Below are 20,479 nucleotides of genomic sequence, written 5' to 3'. Positions count from 1 at the left end.
CCATTGCTTTATACCTCTGGATTAAGTCACCTGACATTAGAGCAGGGAAACGAAACAATAACTTTACATATTTGTGAAAGAATCAGGCAGGACTTGAGGGAAGACTGGAGTATCAATATAGCATTAGCCTTTACAGGCTTGGAAGCTTTTATAGTGTTGAGTGTCGCAACAATTTTAACAACACTGTATTTAAAAGTCGGATTGAGGCTTGCTAAACATTTGAAGTCAATGGGCAAGAAAAGGAAGGAGGGAAGAAATGGAAACACACAAGAAACAGAATCAAGTTCAGAGGTCAGCACTATCAAACCAGGCCAATCAAAATCCATGAGAAAGAAAGGGGCATACAAAAGTTTTAGACACAAAAGAGAAAAGTTTAACCAGGAACACCATTACACATATATATTCATAGCTATATCTGGTGTCTGCATTGTTACATACTCTCCCAGGTTACTGTTGATGATTTTAGAATCTATTAAAGAAAATTTCTGGTTAAGTTTCTATGAGAACGAATCTTTACTTAGATTTCTGAAGCTCTTAAACAGGTTCCATATTATTAATAACATAGCTAATCCATTTCTTTATGCAATGTTTGACAAAAAATTCAAAGCACAACTCTTACAGATTCTACAGTGCAAATGATCAAAAGCATTTCAGAAATCCTAAGAACTATTGTCATATTGTTAATTTTATCAGATATGAAAATATAATTCCATGGTACTTAAGCAAACATTTTTACAATAAAAACTTTTACAAATAATTTATTTTATTTTATCTTTTTCAATACTGATCTGAAATTTCCAAAGGAGTAGGTCTTTTTTTGGCCTCAAATTTCAGGTCCATCTGAAGAAAGATTTTGAACACTTTTAAAACACTTAAGTGTCTACTTCAGTCGATTCAAATAGTTTATGTGAAATATTTGAACTGATTTAGTCATTTCAGACGCTCATATTCAAGCTTAAATATGAAAAATCTATCAATTATGCCATAATATGTCAGACTTTTTCAGATTGTTTTTGTCAAAAATGAAAGTGGCCACATCTGTGTTCACCCTCAACCTTTAGTTTAGTTTAAACATATTTATTTATACTGTGGATTCATTATAATTCATTGGATACAAAGTTTCGTGGGTTTCGTAGGTAAAGGTGAACCATGAATTCAAATGTTCAAAGAATAAAATATTTCAATAGGCTTTGTATACAGAGATTGGCAAAACCACGAAGTCAAATATCCACGCATATGCAAGTTTACAGCAATCCACGAAAATTAAATGAAATAATTCTTTTCATTATGACTTTATTGAGATTTTAATGCTCTTTCTTAAATATTGGAACACTCTTGTAAGTCATTTTTGAAATCTATTGCCCACTGATATGGCACAAATTTGTGATAATCAATTGACCAGCACATAAAATTCATGCTTGAAGAAAACCTTTCAAATAACTAACAAACCCCAGATGACAGAATACAGCAGAGGTGACGGTTGGGATCTTACAACCTGCATTCTAGGGCTATGTATATAAAGTGTTTACATCCGATTGTCAGGGTTGTAAAACATTTGCTTGTTTTAAGTATATACGTCATCATTTTTCTAATTTAATGATACATAAAAGTCATTGTATTAACAAAGATTATTACAAGTGATATGCTACAGAAGCACAAAAAAAAAGTCCAAAATTTACACAGTAAATAAAACTAAATATGCTAGTAATCAGATCTATTGCCTCATACCTTTCATAAAACAATTACAAACTTATAATTAACAAATAGTTATAACTAGAGGCTCTAAAACGCCTGTGTCGCTCACCTTGGTCTATGGGCATATCATAAACGAATAAAAATTTACAAAAATTACAAAATTTACAAAAATTGTTTAAAATTGACTATAAAGGGCAATAACTCCTTAAAGAGTCAACTGACCATTTTGATCACGTTGACTTATTTGTAGGTCTTACTTTGCTGTACATTATTGCTGTTTACAGTTTATCTGTATCTATAATAATATTCAAGATAATAACCAAAAGCTGCAAAATTTTCTGAAAATTACCAATTCTGGGGCAGCAACCCAACAACAGGATGCCTGATTAGTCTGAAATTTTCAGGGCAGATAGACTTTAACCTAACGAACAAATCAATCTCATCAGATTTGCTTTAAATGCTTTGGTTTCTGAGATTTTAGCCTAAAACTGCATTTTACCCTCTGTACTATTTTTAGCCATGTCGGCCATATTGGTTTGCAGGCAGGGTCATCAGACACATTTTTCAAACTACATACCCTAATGATGATTGTGGACCAGTTTGGTTAAATTTGTCTCAGTAGTTTCAGAGGAGAAGATTTTTGTACAAGATAACAAAAAATTAAGAAAAATTGACAAAAATTGACTATAAAGGGCAATAACTCCTTAAGGGGTTTATTTGTAGATCTTATTTTGCTGAACATTATTGCTGTTTACAGTTTACCTCTATCTATAATAATATTCAAGATAATAACCAAATACGGCAATATTTCCTTAAAATTACCAATTCTGGGGCAGTAACCCAACAACGGGTTGTCAGATTCATCTGAAAATTTCAGGGCAGATAGATCTTGACCTGATGAACAATTTTTCCCCCGTGTCAGATTTGCTCTAAATGCTTTGGTTTCAGAGATATAAGCCAAAAACTGCATTTTACCCCTATGTTCTATTTTTAGCCATGGCGGCCGTCTTGGTTGGTTGGGCGGGTCACCAGACACAATTTTTAAACTAGATACCCTAATAATTATTTGGCAATGTTTGGTTAAATTTGGCCCAGCAGTTTCAGAGGAGAAGATTTTTGTAAAAGTTAACGACGCCGGACGCCAAGTGATGATTTAAGAATTACATATTTGTCGCCTATGATTATTAAAGGTTGAATAAAATAGGAAGGAAACAATTATTGTATATGCGTCACTCATAAAATCAAAAGTTATATTGGTGTCAAGTAAGTGTTAATTGTTTCACATTAAAGATGCTATATAATTAATTATCAACGATCATTAAGTGGTTGACATTTTGTGAAAACTATCAATAATGGAGAACATTAGACATAAAATTTGAAATAACTGTGAATCAGTGAATTCTGAATAAATTCTCTCATAATTGGACTAATTAGATTCCTTCATAATTGGACTAAATAGATTCTCTCATAATTGGACTAAATAGATTCTCTCATAATTGGACTAGTTAGTTAATCTCTAAAATGGACTAAATAAATTCTTTCATAATTGGACTAGGTTGATTATCTCATAATTGGACAAAAAAGATTCACTCATAATTGGACAAAACAGATTCACTCATAATTGGACTATCAACCATCATATATCACATTTAGTAAGACTGAAAGTATGTACACTTTGAGTTCAATCATTGAGCAGGACAAAACTAAGGCAATAAACAATTCCTTTAACAATTTAACTTTGTTCAAAATGGACACAAATTCATCAGATTGGATTATGATTTATCCATCGGCAGATGATATAAACAAGAAATTATCATCTGCTCTTATTCCCCATATTGTCATCCTTGGACTTTATATACTGATAGGAATAATTGGTAATAGTACAGTTATACATGTCTATCTTTATAAGATGAGAGAGTCAACAGACAGCCGCTTTTTTGTACCATGCCTTGCAATTGCTGATATTCTGGCTTGTACAATTGGAGGATTTTGTGGTATTTATATGTCAAATCACATTGTGGATTTTAACAGTGATTTAGGATGTAAAATGATATGGTATTTAATGACTGCCATTACAAGCGGAGCTGCAATGATCTTGGTGTTCATTGCTTATCACCGTTATACTAAAATTTGTAGACCATACAATCATACAAATCTAATGGAAAAGAAAATAACTATTGTGATTTGCTTGTACGTTACTTCTTTTGTCATTTCGAGTCCACTTATTTTCACATCAGGTGTGACAACATTTACCAGAGGCAACAATACGTTTCAAACTTGTGAAAGAATCAGTGGTGACTATATCGATGGGATGAAATTTAACATTGCTATAGGGTATACAGTGTTTGAAGCTTTAGTTGTCATAACCATTGCTACATTGATGACCATTTTCTATACCAAAGTAGGTTTAAAACTTTTCCATCATTTTAAACAGACAAGTAGGAATTTGAACAGTTTAAAGGCATCAAACATAGAAAATGAAGAACATAGTCGGGACTCAGTTGCCTCTATAGATTCTCAATTAAGTGTTGAAATACATGAAAATAAGCCATCAAACTCATCTAATAACACAGCATCCAAAAGGATAAAACGCAAAAAGGAGAAATTCAATAGGAAACACAAGTACACCTTTATCTTCATTGCAATATCTGTTATATGTATTGTAACATATACACCACGTCTAACTCTCATGATCATTGAATCAGCAGATAGAAAATTTTGGTTTATGTCTACTAGTAATTTAACTTTGTTTCCTTTCTTGAAATTTCTAAATAGGTTTTATATTGTAAATAACATTGTCAATCCTTTCCTTTATGCCATGTTTGATCCCAAATTCAAAAGATGTCTAATAAATATATTTACTTGTAACAGTCAAGAAACTCAATTTAACTAGTAAATAAGAGTGTGAAAATTATTTTTGTTTTCTTTTTTTATTAAACAACAGTTTTTAAGCATGATGCCATATATATGGTCCAGGTTGACATCAGTGTCCATCTTTATCTTTAAATATTGTTTGTATAATTTGAAGATGAAGACAGGATTTATTTTACTCTCTTTTCCAAACAAGAAATTTATTTTACCCTCTTTTCTAAACAAGAAATTTCAAAGTTTTGCATCTTACTATTTTGATGAATGGTATTAGGATGAATACCAGTTGATGATGAAACCTTGTGTTATTTCAACTTCCAAGCAAGAGCTGAAGCTTATAAACTTAGCAATAAGGTTCAACTTCATAAAGTTTGGATAGCTGACAACCTTGTTTTTGAAGTTAAAGATATTCATGGCAGAAAGACATTATAACCTTTTTAAACATTTATAAATTAAACTGTGGAAGCTGTGGCAGTTTTAGTATATTCAATGTTTTTTATGACTTCAAGATTTCATTCTTTTTGAAACCAATGTATATTGAACCACACCTGACAGGAGATCAAGTTTAGAAGTTACTTCATCATAAACTGGATTCATTAATATTCGTTGGATATCAATTCTAGAGGATTTCATGGGGACAGGGGAACCACAAATTTAAATGTTCAACAAATTACAAATTGTTTAAAGGAACGTATGTAGACTTTGCCAAATTAAATATTAACAAACATGCAAGTTTTCCTTAATCCAAGAAAATTGGTACCAATGAAAATAAATGAATCCATAGTAACGACTTTTCAGAAGAAAATATTGGATATATATGCTTAGTGAGACTGCATCCAAATAACACTAAAAACTTTCTAGAGGTCAACCTAACATATTGTTTTCAACAAAAGAAACTTTTAAAAATAAGGAGATGTGTTATGATGGCCAAAAAAAACTATTCACTAGAGTTAAAAGGACAGTAGGATGAAAACTTATATGTTAAGCTTATTATCCTTAATTGAGATGAACTATAGAAAATGGAAACTTTTAAGGGTACTTAAGTCTTAACATTTGAAAAAAAGTTTGGGAAACATGAACTAGGTGTCTTACAGATTCTGAAAAAAACTCACACATAAAAACTCATCACTCCTAAGCTGATGGCCAAGTATGGAATCTATTTGTTCACCAAAACATGAGAAACATGTAATGGAAATATATCTTGGAGAAACAGACAGACAGACAGGGTATATGCAATATAAACCCCAGAGTAGGGATATAATTTTAGAGTGTGGTTAATACAAATTGTTTCTGAATATAGAAAGGACAACAATAGTTTACCGTAGTAAATTGTATTTAATATACAATTTAATCCTTTTAACAAGTTTTTTATATATATATTTGTTTAAAATTTGAAAGTCCTGCAATAACAAAATTCATGGAAGCCTTTGGCTGTTGTCTGCTCTTTGGTTTGGTTGTTGTCTTTTTGAAACATTCCCCATTTCCATTCTTTAAATTAGAAAAATTAACAATTTTCAAAGAACCAATAAAAGGTGATTTACTGCCTAAATTATGCCTAACTGGTGAATTGTATACATTTTTCATTTTGATAGATATTATTGTGAAAATTTTGAAAAAAAACCAAACAATTTGAACTTTCCATTTGCCTGTGGCATTTGCCAATATGACCATGATAATTGATAAATCATAATCATGGCATATAATAATGTAATTTCTGACAGTTTTAAAATACTGCCGTAATAATGGCTTATAAATATCATGTAATAAATAATTACATTAACGGAACCAATTTAACTGCACCTGAAAAAATATAATAGGATAGCCAAATCTGTACAGGGAAGCATAGCTTCCTTAAAATATGATAACAATGAACCAGTATGAACTTATTACTTCAGGAAAAGGTTGCACAATACATCCGATGTATAAACAAAACTACATCCTTCTAATGTGATAGTTTTAACATGTGTTTATACTATATGTCACACTCTAAGTTGTCTTCAGTCTAAAATAAGTTGCTGATAAAAAAAAATGATGCTTTTTTTTTTATCTGTCCAACAAAAGCAGTTTATAAGGTCACTTATAGAAATCCATATTTACACCAATTATACTGACTTAGAATAAAATCAAGTCTTTTTTCAAAGTGTATAAATTTTCAAAGGGTATATTTGTTACCATGCCAGTTGTTTTTATGACTATTTTGTTTCTTGATGCCACATCAGCTCAGAATGGCTATATCAAGATGATGATTAACTTACCAAGTTTGTCGTGGTTACAGGATTGGTACCATTGCAAACTGTATCCGTTTCCTTGGTTAACTCAACTGCATGTTTACTTTTGGAAAATGCATCACAAATTTTCTGCAATATAAAGATGACTACTGATATCTGTTTTTCATCTCAAAATCACAGTTAGTTTTACACCCTGGTCATAATGATGTATGGTCTTCAACATGGTGTCAGCATCAAGATATATACTTTTCTATATCTATTTACATCTATCTATCTATATCTACAGTAGCATTGCTATTTTGGCAATATGGTTCATTTTTTTTTCAGTACTAGTAATTTTGCTATAACCTTGCTTACATTGTTGTGTTGCCTGTCAAGTAAGCAATAGCAACATAAAGGGACACTTTCTCAGATCAGTCCATGTTATACTCTATGTTATTATCAATTCGTATATTTTAACTAATTTGATTCGTTCAGGAATAGTCACATGTTAAACTATATTTTCAAAGGTAGAGAGAAAACGGCAGATAGCAAAAAGCATATTGTACAGCAAAAAGTATATTGCACGGTTATTTTTAGAAAATCTAAAAACCAATATACTTTATGACATCATGTAATGAATTTCATGATATTGTTGAAAGTTTTATAAAAAAAAATCTATGATCAATTATTTAAAGATAAAAAAATCTTCAAAAACATAAGATGTAAAAAAAAAATAACAAAAAAAGTAAATGAAAAAACAACTAATGTGTTGTTATTGTCTAGTAAACAATATAATATCTATAAAATCCAACAAAATGAAATGACGATTTTTATACAAATAAGGTCAGAAATTAATAATATAACAATTATAGCCTATATTTGAGGTCAATACAGGACATATTGACCCAAAGAAGTAGCTCAACCTCTGACTTCATCCTCAGTCAATATACTTCTTTCAGGTCAACATATCCTTGTATCAACCTCATACAAAGGTTATAATTGTATATTAGTAGTCAACTTCTTAAAACAGCTTAATAGAATTAAACTAAGGTACTACATTACAACATTGTCCTCCATACATCTCTATGTCCAGAGTGTGAAACTCACTGTGACACTTTAAGATTTAAGATGAAAAACAGCAATAAAAGCACTGTTCCTAAATTGTTTGTGTTTTTTTTTTGCTGTGTATGTACTGATAATGTGTCATGAATGAATACTTCATATCCTTTGTCAATCTATTATTATAGTATATGTTATACTGAATCTTTGCTAGCGATATGGGTTCATATTTTCATATTTCTGTCAGTATTTGATATTTCCTGAGCTACCTGAAGAAAAGAATAAAGGAGGGTCTGGATTTGGGGGGGGGGCAATGTTATTGAAGCCAGAATAACCTTTATACTATACTGGAGTGTCCTGATTTCAAATTAATCACAATTCTGACCTTCAATTTTGTTCACAGGGTAAATGGGGATTAAATAATCTGTCAAGGTAACCAATCAAATTGCATTACTAGCCTGGATATTTCACTCAAGCATAATATAAAGGTTATATTGAATGGTGACACCATCAATAAACCATACAGTAAATATCTCTATGACAAGGATGTAAACAAGATAAAAGATAGACAATCTATCGTGACACAATATTAAAATGACAAATGATGTCAATGATGCTTATTAAGTAAAGTTTGACCGGTGATGACACAATATTGAAAACATTTTGGTGACATCACAATGACGATGATGTTTACAATGTAATGAAAGGTTAACCCTTGTTAAGGTGTTATTGAAATAATACCATGAAATATAACAAAACCATGATTTTGACAATGTTAATTAACCAAGCAAACAAGGATGGTTATGTTTTAACACTATAATATTAAAATTATAATGTAAACATCTCTGTCAATGTAAATAAGGTATATTTAGTTTGACCAATGACTGTCTAATTTTGTTGATTTTTGTACCATATCATAAAGTAACAACTAATAGTTTAATAAATAAAGTTTGTAATGAAAAAAAAAATGTTTAATTTTTGCTGAAAAAGTTAAATTGCCAAAATGTGGCATGTTAAGTCAATGGAAAATATATTGTATTGGCTGAAAAAATGTTTTTGGAATAGCTTACCTCTACTCTCTTCCTACAATTATCTAGTTGATCAGGTAATATGGCCATTGTCATAATGAAGTAGTCGGCTGGATTGTAGTTCACTGGACAAGCGTAACCCTGCCTGCAATGAAAATTATCATTTATAACATGTTTAATCAACTTTCGTTATCAACTACTTGTAAAACGTGTTCTTATAAAAAGCTTTTCTAGGTAGTTAATTCAAGTCTTGAATAAAATGAGAATGAATTTAAATACTTTAAAAATACAAACACAGTTAATCATGAGATTTTCCTTCTATTTTTTTTTCTAGAACTACTTACTTTTTTACTTCATCACACTGAATCATTTAAATATATTGTAGGCCCCATGTTAATATACACCTTGAAAAAAATTCTATTGAAATTCAACATGATACAACTTTTGCATCAATGGGCATAAATGTGTATTGTATCAACAATCTCAAAAATACCTAGTTTTTACTTTCTCTATTATTTCCTACTTACTCTTTGAAGAAATCTAAGCCTTCCTTGGCAGGTCCCATATAAGCTGTTCTTCCCTCCGCTAGCAATAATAACCTGTAAGCCAAAGGAAGACAAATTATAAACTTATAACTTATAACTCACATAATTTTTTAAATAATTACATTGTAAAATAAAATAGAGTCTTCATCAGTTTTGAAACTTTGAACGCAAAAATAAAATATTGAGAAAACCACTCTGAATTTGTCCAAGTTAGTCATGGGTTGACCAATGCCTAGATCTTATTGCATGTTGCTCTTTTTTATAAATATATTTGTAACTAAATGCTAGAAACAAAGGAAAATGTACAATTTGGTCCAAATCAGCCCTATTAAAAATCAATTATTTTTAAAACTATCTTGTATTCTGATATTTAAATGTTAAATATAGGAACTGTAATAAAACCAATTCTTGTTTTCGTTAAAAATATACCCTTTTCATCATTTATACAGTCATGAATCGACAGTAAATTCAATAAAGTGGTGAAAATTATGTAAAATCTTAATATCTATTTGACTTTTAAATGTGCATTCTAAGATATATAATAGAGCACAATCATCATCCCAAAAATAATATTTAAGGGTATGTGTATTTTGATATAAAAATATAGAGATGTGGTATGATTGCCAATGAGATGACTAAACATCAAAGTTGAAGTGAAGCGCCTATATATAGATGTAAGCAATTGTGGGCACCATACAGCCTTCAACAATGAGAAAAAACATGTAACATATAGTTGGCTATAAAATTGGAGATAGGGCCATATTGTTTCTTTGGAAATGAGAGTTGCAAATGCAAATACATATATTTACCGAATATTATTGACTTAACATAAGTGATTCAGCTAAAGCTGATATAATCACAACCTTTATCATGTAAACTATGCAAAGCTTCATTGTCAATAGACCATGACTGAGTAATCAATTTGTTTCCACTATACATGTACTATTTTGCTGTTTGGATTTGTACCACATTTGACAAGAGATTTTTAACTTCTTAACTAACTGGCATCATACAACAATCCCATTTGCACAGTAGTAAAAATAATTTTCTCTTGTGATATCAACAGTTTAAGCTAAAATTGTTTCCCCCTGTAATGGCAGAATAAAATATAACTATGTATAAGAAGGCATAGGTTTTAAATGCTAAACTAATCAATCAATTGTTTTTTCACATTACAAGGGAGATAATTACATTCTCTTTTATTTACTTACTGATCAAACATATCGTAGACCTCAGAAGATGGCTGATGTATGGTACACAATATTGTATGGCCTTTGGCTGCCAGGCTTTTTAACATATCTACAATATTCATGGCCATATAGGAATCTAATCCTGAGGTAGGCTCATCACAAAATAATAATGGTGGGTTTGTTAGTATCTGAAATATAAATACTCTTTTAATTAAAGAACCTTAGTGAGCACGCTCACATACCCCACGTCCCCACATTGTCATTGGAGAAATTAAATAAGTATAAGAAAAAATATTGAGTAATAATTTCCTGTCAATATACATAGTATGTCCTTATTATCTACAAAATTTCATGAAATTCTGTTGTGTGTTTTCAGAGGAGTTGAGATGACAAACTGTTGCAGAAGTACATTGAAGCAAATAAGTTCAAAGGGGCATAACTCCTAGAAAAAAATTGAACCGTAATTTCCTGTTGATATGCACATCTACATAGTATGTCCTTATTATCTACAAAGTTTCATGAAATTCTGTTGTGTGGTTTGAGAGGAGTTGCGATGACAAACTGTTGCAGTAGTACATTAAAGTAAATAAGTTCAAAGGGGCATAACTCCTAGAAAAAAAATTGAATCGCAATTTCCCGTCGATATGCACAACTACATAGTATGTCCTTATTATCTGAAAAGGTTTCGTGAAATTCTGTTGTGTGGTTTGAGAGGAGTTGCGATGGCAAACTGTTGCAGTAATACATTAAAGTAAATAAGTTCAAAGGGGAGTAACTCCTAGAAAACAAATTGAATCACAATTTCCCGTCGATATGCACAACTACATAGTATGTCCTTATTATCTGAAAAGGTTTCGTGAAATTCTGTTGTGTGGTTTGAGAGGAGTTGCGATGACAAACTGTTGCAGTAATACATTAAAGTAAATAAGTTCAAAGGGGCGTAACTCCTAGAAAAAAAATTGTATCGCAATTTCCCGTCGATATGCACAACTACATAGTATGTCCTTATTATCTGAAAAGGTTTCGTGAAATTCTGTTGTGTGGTTTGAGAGGAGTTGCGATGACAAGATACAGGACTGACGGACTGACGGACGGACGGACGGACGGACGGACGGGTCAAAAACATTATACCCTCCGCAACTTCGTTGCGTGGGGTATAATTAGTTTTCATAATAACATTTGCCATAATTATTCATTTCAATAAAATTGCATATTTGAAACTTCTTTGGAAAAGACAAAGTTAATCTTAAATATTTTGGCGGTTCTGTTTTTAAACCCCCTTTTTTCTTTCTACTAAGGGGTTTCAGACCTTTGTGTTTTGAGTGTTCCACATGAAAATTTTGAGAAACTGTCAACATTAACATATGACAAGGGAGATAATCACATTCTTTTTTAATTACTTACTGATCTAACAGATCATAGTTCTACAACATAACAAGGGAGATAATCACATTTTGTTTTTAATTTCTTACTGATCTAACAGATCATTCTTCTAAAACATGACAAGGGATATAATCACATTATTTTTAATTACTTACAGATCAAACATATTGTAGACCTCTTAAGATGGCTGATATATAGTACAATATATGTTACTTTTCTCAACTGAATTGTTTCATATTTTCATGTCACAGTCTTTATAGCTGTCCAGTTTTTTTTCATGTTAAAGTCGTACCTTTGCCTATAATTGCTTTCATGAATTTTATTTGAACTTTGGTGGAAAGTTGTCTCATTGGCAATCATACCACTTCTTATTTTCACAGCATTGTCTCATGTGCATCAGTATAATATCTTTATATACATGTACAATACAGAATACAAAATTCTTATTTTAATTAACACCACATTGTTAGTTCATGTGTATGTCTTACCATCTTTTCTGTACATAAACATCATCAAATTACAAACTATCAAACATTCAAATCTACAACATACTTTTTATAAATAAATACAAATGTTTTTACCTCTGAAGCGAAAGAGAGTCTCTTCATTTCGCCGCCTGATATACCTTTTATCCTTCCTGGAGTACCAATCAATGTATTAGCACACTTTGACAGACCAAGCTGCAATAAATAACATACATATCATACAATTGTAATGTAAAACTTTGAAAATACTTTTCTGCTGTTTATATTTATCTCTGCTTGTAATGTTAATTCTGATATATTACTCCTCCAACTCACCAACCCCTCAAAAAGTTATTAATTTTTTTTGAAAAAAGCAGGGATTGTAGGCTAGATGGAAGAGGTCCATGAAACCCTTTGACATTTTACTTTTTTTTAATTTCAGTGAGAAAAATGAATCTTACCTGCAATACCTGTTTTCATTGTAAAAGTGTAAAGTTTATGATAGCTAAAAATTAAGTACATTTAGCTAGTAAATATGGGGGTAAAAAAAAATTCTGCTTGACCATGAAGAAGCATATGCTGAAATTTCAAAACATTCCATGAAGGCTTGACAAAGTCATCAATGTTTAAACATCTTTATCCACAGACTGAAATTTAATGTTAATTACCCGGGCTACTCTGATTTAATTGATTGCTACTTTTGCTGCCACTACTTTTGTCACTGGTTAACATAATATTTCTAAAGAAAAATGAAATAAAATTCCTCGATACATTAAACACTTTTTCTTTTTTTTTAAATATTCTTTGTAAAAGTGGATGTCGAGCGAAGTCGAGATTCACGTTGATAGTAAACATGCATATTTAAAGTAAAAATATGGTATATTAGTATATATATGGTACAAATAAGTGATATATATTAAAAAATCTGAGATTTATGATAATAAGGGGGAGGGACTATGGGGGGCTCATTACAGGATCCTGTCCTCAAGCACCTATGGTTAAATATATACAATTTTCTGTCTTGTATCCTTTACCTCATGTATAACCTCCTCCACTCTTTCCAATCTTTTACTTTTTCTTATACTTTTATTCATCCTTAAAATGGCCTAAAAATATATTGAAAAGGTCAATACCAAAAAAAGTAAAATTATTACAATTCCCTAAATCTGTATAGTTGAAAATGTATTGACTGTAAAATATCAGATCTGTCCTTTGCAAAAGAATTATTGATTAACTAATGTCATTGAAATAAAAAATGATGCTCTTGAAACATTTCATTATAAAGCTTTAATTTAATAAAACTTCAAAAGTTATTGTGAGATGTGTTTTATATATGAATAATGCTACTTGATGAGTATACCTATTTAAGAACTTCCTGAAATGGCAATTTAATTAATCTCACATTTTTGTCAATTCTTAAAAATGGCAATAATAAATGCCAGCAATTATTACTGAATTGATAGTATCCATCTGTAATCACTAGTAACCAACTTAATCTAGCAGATACTTTTTCACTCTATGCATTGTCTAGACCATTGTTCCCAATTTTACATTTGTTTTATTTTCATATTTGTAAAGTCATGCAACATTAGATTGTGTAAATCGATTGCTCACAAATTCAGTTGTCCTTGTTAATGCATGAGAAGAATTTTAAAACAACATTCCTTTAAAAGAATGTGAACAAATAAAAACAATTCATTGTTTCTTGTTCTGATTACATACCCTGAATTGTAAGTGTTCCCTGACTGTTAAGGCACCTATAAATAGATCATCTTGTTGGACATATGCTGAGACGTTCCTGATACTTCGTCCAATTTCTATCCCATTGACCCTAACATCCCCTTGAACAACAAGTTTCCCACAATTTCTGAATGTTAAGATGTTCATAAGTGTTGACTTTCCAGCACCACTAAAAAACATCAAGTATATTTCATGTGTATGCTTCAAACACCAATAAATCATCAATCATACTAATAATTTTAGTTTGAAGAACAAGACTGACACATATGGTTATATTGGTCTTCAAAAATCATGTGGTCGGCTAGATTTTATAGTTTACGGTAAAGATCAGAAGACCACCTTTGAGTGAAAGGGGTGTAATTCTAAATCTAAGTGAAAATGAAAATCCTCTCTAAAAAAATTTGTGGCAGTAAAATGTTAAATCTTTTGTGTCCTCTCTTATTTTTCATTTAAACTATTTTTTAACTTCATTGCACATTCCTGTTCAACACTTAAATACAGCTTTTGGTGTTGCTCTCTTTATACAGCAATAATTAATTAATCAATGCGTTTTCTCCAGTTATTTCAAAATAGAAGTTTGGCATATTATACATAATTCTTACCTTGCACCCATACAGGCCATCAATGTTCCTGGTTTCAAAATTCCATTTACTGAAAGTAAAACATCAAAAAATCTTTTAAAAAAAAGTAATTTGTGATACTTGTTTTTTTGCAATGGTTTTGTTTGCAATTATCATGCCCAATTTTGGTCCATTGCTCAACAGTCCCAATAATAAATGCATGCAAATATTTCTGAATTTAAAGTTTTTTTTCATGTTAAATGACCAACCACCATATTCCTAGGAAAGATTTCGAGCATTGATGTGTAGTAGCATCACTATTTTCAGGAAATATTTTGAGTATTGATGTAGGATTTATGTATCCATGTGTTATTAATACTTGTCATTCTCAGGAATGTTTTCCAGTATTGCTGAAAGATTATGTATTCCATGTATGTGAAGTACTCACTATTTTCAGAAAATTCAGGAAATTGCTTGAGTATTGATATAGGGTAATGTATTTCATGTGTGGTACAACTCATTTCTCAGACATTTTCGAGTATTGGTGTAGTATTATAGGGTTATTGCATTAATATTGGGGAATATTGTCCCGAGTAGAACTTTATATTGCACGAGCTTGCAAGTGCAATATATGTTCTACGAAGGACAATATTCCCCAATATTCATGCAATAACCCTTTTATTGTAAAGCAATATAATATTTGAAAGTAAAAACGGGTTTAAACTAAGATTTTGTCGTTGATGACGTCATGAATTTTGAAGATTTATTGCACTAGTGTAATATTGGAATTTATTTTTTGGTTACTTTCTGTGGGAAATATTATATTGCTATGCAATAATACGTATTCTATGTGTAGCACTCACCATTCCTACATTTGTCCTAAGAAAGTATTGTATGTTTTTGGTGCATCAACATATATAATATATATCCAGAATTTCTTTAAAATGTACTTTGGTATCTATTGTTTGTCTTAATTTTTTCTGTTAAATACCTACTGTTCAAAACATTATGTCACAATTGCTGTACATCTGTAGCGTTTACTCTATAAGTATCTACGGTTCCTAAAAATAAGTTTCGGTATGTCTACTAAATTTTCTCTTTTGAGAACTACCTACCATTCCTAAGAATACGCTTTGGTATAGCAGCAGGATTACTTCCACGACAGCATTTCTTGTCTTCAGGTATAGAGTACACATTGACATCCTTCCAAGAAAGTGTTATTGGGTCAACAGGGTCAACAACGCTGGTCCTTGGCCTCTGAAGGTAAGTTTCCCGCATATTTTTGGGTGGTTGAGATCCATCATACGGTTGGTATAAATCATTGTCTACATAGATTGTTTCTTTTACAGATCGACTGTTTTGATCAATATTTACATACGTATGAGAGTTGCTATCAGCAGACAGTAATGGGGTTTTCTCAGACTCCATCGCAAAGTTTAGCTTTTGTATTCAAGGGCAATTAGTCAATGCATTCTGTTCTGAAAACCAATAACAATGTTCTGAAAATCAATAGCAATGTTATTAAATGTGCATATATCTATTCAATACAATATAAATGTTATTGTGATTAATAAGGCAAAAAAATCCTGTTCTGTTTTCTGTCTCCCTACAATAAGTACTATTTAAGCCTACCCTTGTCTCCCTACGATAAGTACTATTTAAGCCTACCCTTACACATTTTATCAACATTTTTGGTCACTGTCAAAGGAGAGTAGTTACTCCCCTTTGGCTGATCATTAGACATTCTTGCTTTAATACCTGATTTTTTATTTGAGTTGACTCAACCTTTTAAAGTGAATTGTTTTTCTAGTTATTACATTAGATTTCTTTATGGTTATAAGACTGAAAATTTAAGATTTGAAATGAAGTTTTAAAACAAAACCTTGACAAAGAGATATAGACTCAGTATCTTAATCATTGTAATATATGGAACTGTTGAATAATTAGAAACTGTGACAGTGTATTTGAATCAAATAAGTTATCATTTTGCATCTTTGCCAAATTGAGATATATATATAATGAATTGCTCAATTTTTGTAAAAAAAAATTATTTCTCCCATCTGAACTATTGTAGAATTGTATTCCAATCTTTAATTCTCCAAAAAAAATTAAGCTCTCCCGCCCAAATATATTTAGATTATAAATGAAAATTTCCTAAGCTGATCTATTATTGAGGGGGGACACTTCCTTTTATATATATTACAAGGTGATAGGATGTGTGCCCTTTGAATGGGTCACATTTTCTAGACAAGATCTGAAAAGGTATACATTTTTAATCTAAATTATATATGAAAAGGGTGGGATAATGAACCCCAGCTATATCTTTTATCAATTAAGTATTGAAGTGTCCCACCCTTTGAGGGTCTATTCAAGCAAATACTTTATACGCAATATTATTATTGATTTGTATATTTAAAATTAACTTATTTCATTGGTTCAGGGATATTCACATGTTAAACTGTATTTTTGAAGGGAGATAGAGGACGGCTGATTGCAAAAGTGATATTGCACGGTTATTTGTAAAATGTCTCAAAATTGATATACTTTGTGATGTCATCTAATAAATTTCACGATATTGTTAAAAGTTTTCAAAAAGTGTATTTTAATGATCTAGCTACCATTTGGAAAAAAAATCTTCTAATACATATTAAAGATATACACAAAAAACTTACCTAAATAAATATTTGAAATAACAACTAATATGTTGTTATTGTCAAATTCAATATGATACCTACATGTATAACTGTATAATATTCCAATAAAATCAAATGATTGAAAAAAGAGAATATAATGCACCGACTTTGAAACAAATCTTGTCGAAAATTAATAATATAACAATTATAGTCTTTGTATGAGGTTAATACAGGATATATATATCTATCCAAAGGAGTATATGGACCACGGACTTTGTCCTCAGTCAATATACTTCTTTCAGGTCAATATATCCTTGTATGGATTTCATAAAAAGGCTATAATTGTTTATTAAACAGTCACAGACAAAAACTATTACACAAGTCCCAAATAATTCATTTCAGTATACCTGGGAACAGTATATCTAGATATAGGAATTTATAAAAGTAAACCATTAAAGGTAAAAAAAACAAGGCAATGTACGGCCTTCAACTCGGAGACTTGGCTCACACCGAACAACAAGCTATAAAGGGCCCCAAAATTACTAGTGTACAAATGGTGTAAAACCATTCAAACGGGAAAACCAATGGTCTAATCTATATAAAACTAGAGGCTCTAAGAGCCTGTGTCGCTCACCTTGGTCTATGTGAATTTTAAACAAAGGAAGCAGATGGATTCATGACAAAATTGTGTTTTAGTGATGGTGATGTGTTTAAACATCTTACTTTACTGAAAATTCTTGCTGCTTACAACTATCTTTATCTATAATGAACTTGGCCCAGTAGTTTCAGTGGGAAATGTTAGTTAAAATTTAGAAATTTTATGAAAATTGTTAAAAATTGACTATAAAGGACAATAACTCCTTAGGGGTCAATTGATCATTTCGGTCATGTTGACTTATTTGTAAATCTTACTTTGCTGAACATTATTGATGTTTACAGTTTATCTCTATCTATAATAATATTCAAGATAATAACCAAAAACAGCAAAATTTCCTTAAAATTACCAATTCAGGGGCAGCAACCCAACATCGGGTTGTCAGATTCATCTGAAAATTTCAGGGCAGATAGATCTTGACCTGATAAACAATTTTACCTTGTCAGATTTGCTTTAAATGCTTTGGGTTTCTAGTGATAAGCCAAAAACTGCATTTTACCCCTATGTTCTATTTTTAGCCATGGCGGCCATCTTGGTTGGTTGGCCGGGTCACCGGACACAATTTTTAAACTAGTTACCCAAATGATGATTGTGGCCAAGTTTGGTTTAATTTGGCCCAGCAGTTTCAGAGGAAAAGATTTTTGTAAAAGATGACTAAGATTTACGAAAAATGGTTAAAAATTGACTATAAAGGGCAATAACTCCTAAAGGGGTCAACAGACCATTTTGGTCTTGTTGACTTATTTGTAGATCTTACTTTGCTGAACATTTTTGCAGTGTACAGTTTATCTCTATCTATAATAGTATTCAAGATAATAACCAAAAACAGCAAAATTTCCTTAAAATTATCAATTCAGGGGCAGCAACCTATCAACGGGTTGTCCGATTCATCTCAAAATTTCAGGGCAGATATAGATCTTGAGCTATTTAACAATTTTACCCCCATGTCAGATTTGCTCTTAATACTTGTTTTTTGAGTTATAAGCCAAAAACTGCATTTTACCCCTATGTTCTATTTTTAGCCATAGCGGCCATCTTGGTTGGTTGGCTGGGTCACCGGACACAATTTTTAAACTAAATACCCTAATAATGATTTTGGCCATGTTTGGTTAAATTTGGCCCAGCAGTTTCAGAGGAGAAGATTTTTGTAAAAGTTAACGACGACGGACGCCGCTGTACGCCAAGTGATGAGAAAAGCTGACTTGGCCCGTCAGGCCAGGTGAGCTAAAAACAAGAAACACGTATAAATTACATAAACAAACGACAACTACTGTACATCAGATTCCTGACTTAGGACAGGTGCAAATATTTGCAGCGGGATTAAACGTTTTAATGGTACCAAACATTCTCCCTTTTTCTGAAACAATAGCATAACATCACAACATAAAAAAAACACACGATAAAATATCAATTGGCAATCAAAATATCAATCAAAAAACGTAAATTAACACACTATGAACGAATAAATTAGATCTGCGATATCTGAATGATCTAACATGTTTCTGAGTCACAGGCACTTGTTTCTATCCATTGGAAGACCCACTATCAACGTATATTTACAAGAGTGAAAAAAGTAGTTGGGTACCTTCTCGTAAATATACGTTGATAGTGGGTCTTCCAATAGATAGAAACAAGTGCCTGTGTCCTGAGTATACCTATATTGGGATTCAGTGGCTGAAGAAAAACAGAGAGATGTTTTGAACAGTTTTTTTATTTAGCTATTATTTTAAACTGGTCAAATATTTACAAATATGACTACTTCATTTTTTTATTAAGCTCAAGCAACTTTCACGCGTTATAACTTACCGTAATATGTTAACAACATGCAATCATGCGTGTGTCAACAATTTAATTTATACTGTTTGTGAGTTGTTGTTTTGTTATTTGTGCATTTTCTTTTACAATTTGCGATGGATTTATAATATTCCTGTCTATATTCAATCATGGAACTTATTAAATATTACAAACATTACCTTTTTTACAGTCTTTTACTTGTTGTAAATAATATATGTTTTTATACTTGATCAGTGAACTTTAGTTTAGGGTCAACCTTTGTACTGATATCACGTGTTCTGTTGAGTATATCTCCCGCCGAAAATGCAAATGGTTCGCCTGCACGGGGAATGATTCTATTTTATGAGCCTCGGGCTACTCATGGAGTTTCAAATTCTGATTATGTGATTACTTGACCGTTTTTATAGTGATTACCAGACCAAATATAAAATATGATAATTTGATTTTTAGATAATCTAGTGCTGTATTTTTTACTGATTATGTCATTATATTGGCAAAAAAAAAAATATGATTATGGAACGACCATTTAACTTCAAAAGAGGAGGGGTTGTGTTTTTTTCTTCTAAAAAATATTCTGCTCCCTAATTTGGTGAAAAAGATGTTCTGGTCATATCTTATAGCAAGGAATTGTATATTAAATCAGGAGCATATAGAG

At 31.1% G+C, this 20,479-nt stretch overlaps 1 protein-coding gene across 2 annotated transcripts in view; it reads right to left on the bottom strand.

Annotated features, from left to right (window-relative positions):
• The window catches only part of LOC139512857 (protein white-like), a 42,259-nt gene extending 22,156 nt beyond the window's left edge, over positions 1–20,103 (bottom strand). Inside the window, exons 1-10 of one of the 2 annotated variants that reach the window (XM_071300787.1) lie at positions 20,004–20,103; positions 15,858–16,220; positions 14,785–14,833; positions 14,165–14,351; positions 13,477–13,548; positions 12,560–12,658; positions 10,617–10,783; positions 9,388–9,459; positions 8,903–9,005; positions 6,819–6,920 (exon numbers count right to left, since the gene is read on the bottom strand). In XM_071300787.1, the coding sequence (XP_071156888.1) occupies positions 6,819–6,920; positions 8,903–9,005; positions 9,388–9,459; positions 10,617–10,783; positions 12,560–12,658; positions 13,477–13,548; positions 14,165–14,351; positions 14,785–14,833; positions 15,858–16,170 (1,164 nt within the window). In that variant the 5' untranslated portion in view covers positions 16,171–16,220; positions 20,004–20,103. Of the gene's footprint in view, positions 1–6,818; positions 6,921–8,902; positions 9,006–9,387; positions 9,460–10,616; positions 10,784–12,559; positions 12,659–13,476; positions 13,549–14,164; positions 14,352–14,784; positions 14,834–15,857; positions 16,242–20,003 lie in introns of both variants that reach the window. The other variant, XM_071300788.1, reaches the window with a different exon arrangement.
• Between the last annotated feature and the right edge of the window lie 376 nt (positions 20,104–20,479).

The sequence above is a fragment of the Mytilus edulis genome, chromosome 2 (assembly GCF_963676685.1).
Source record: "Mytilus edulis chromosome 2, xbMytEdul2.2, whole genome shotgun sequence".
NCBI classification, from domain to species: domain Eukaryota; kingdom Metazoa; phylum Mollusca; class Bivalvia; order Mytilida; family Mytilidae; genus Mytilus; species Mytilus edulis.
Note: the sequence above shows the minus strand (reverse complement) of the source record. Positions and strands in the feature narration are given on the sequence as shown.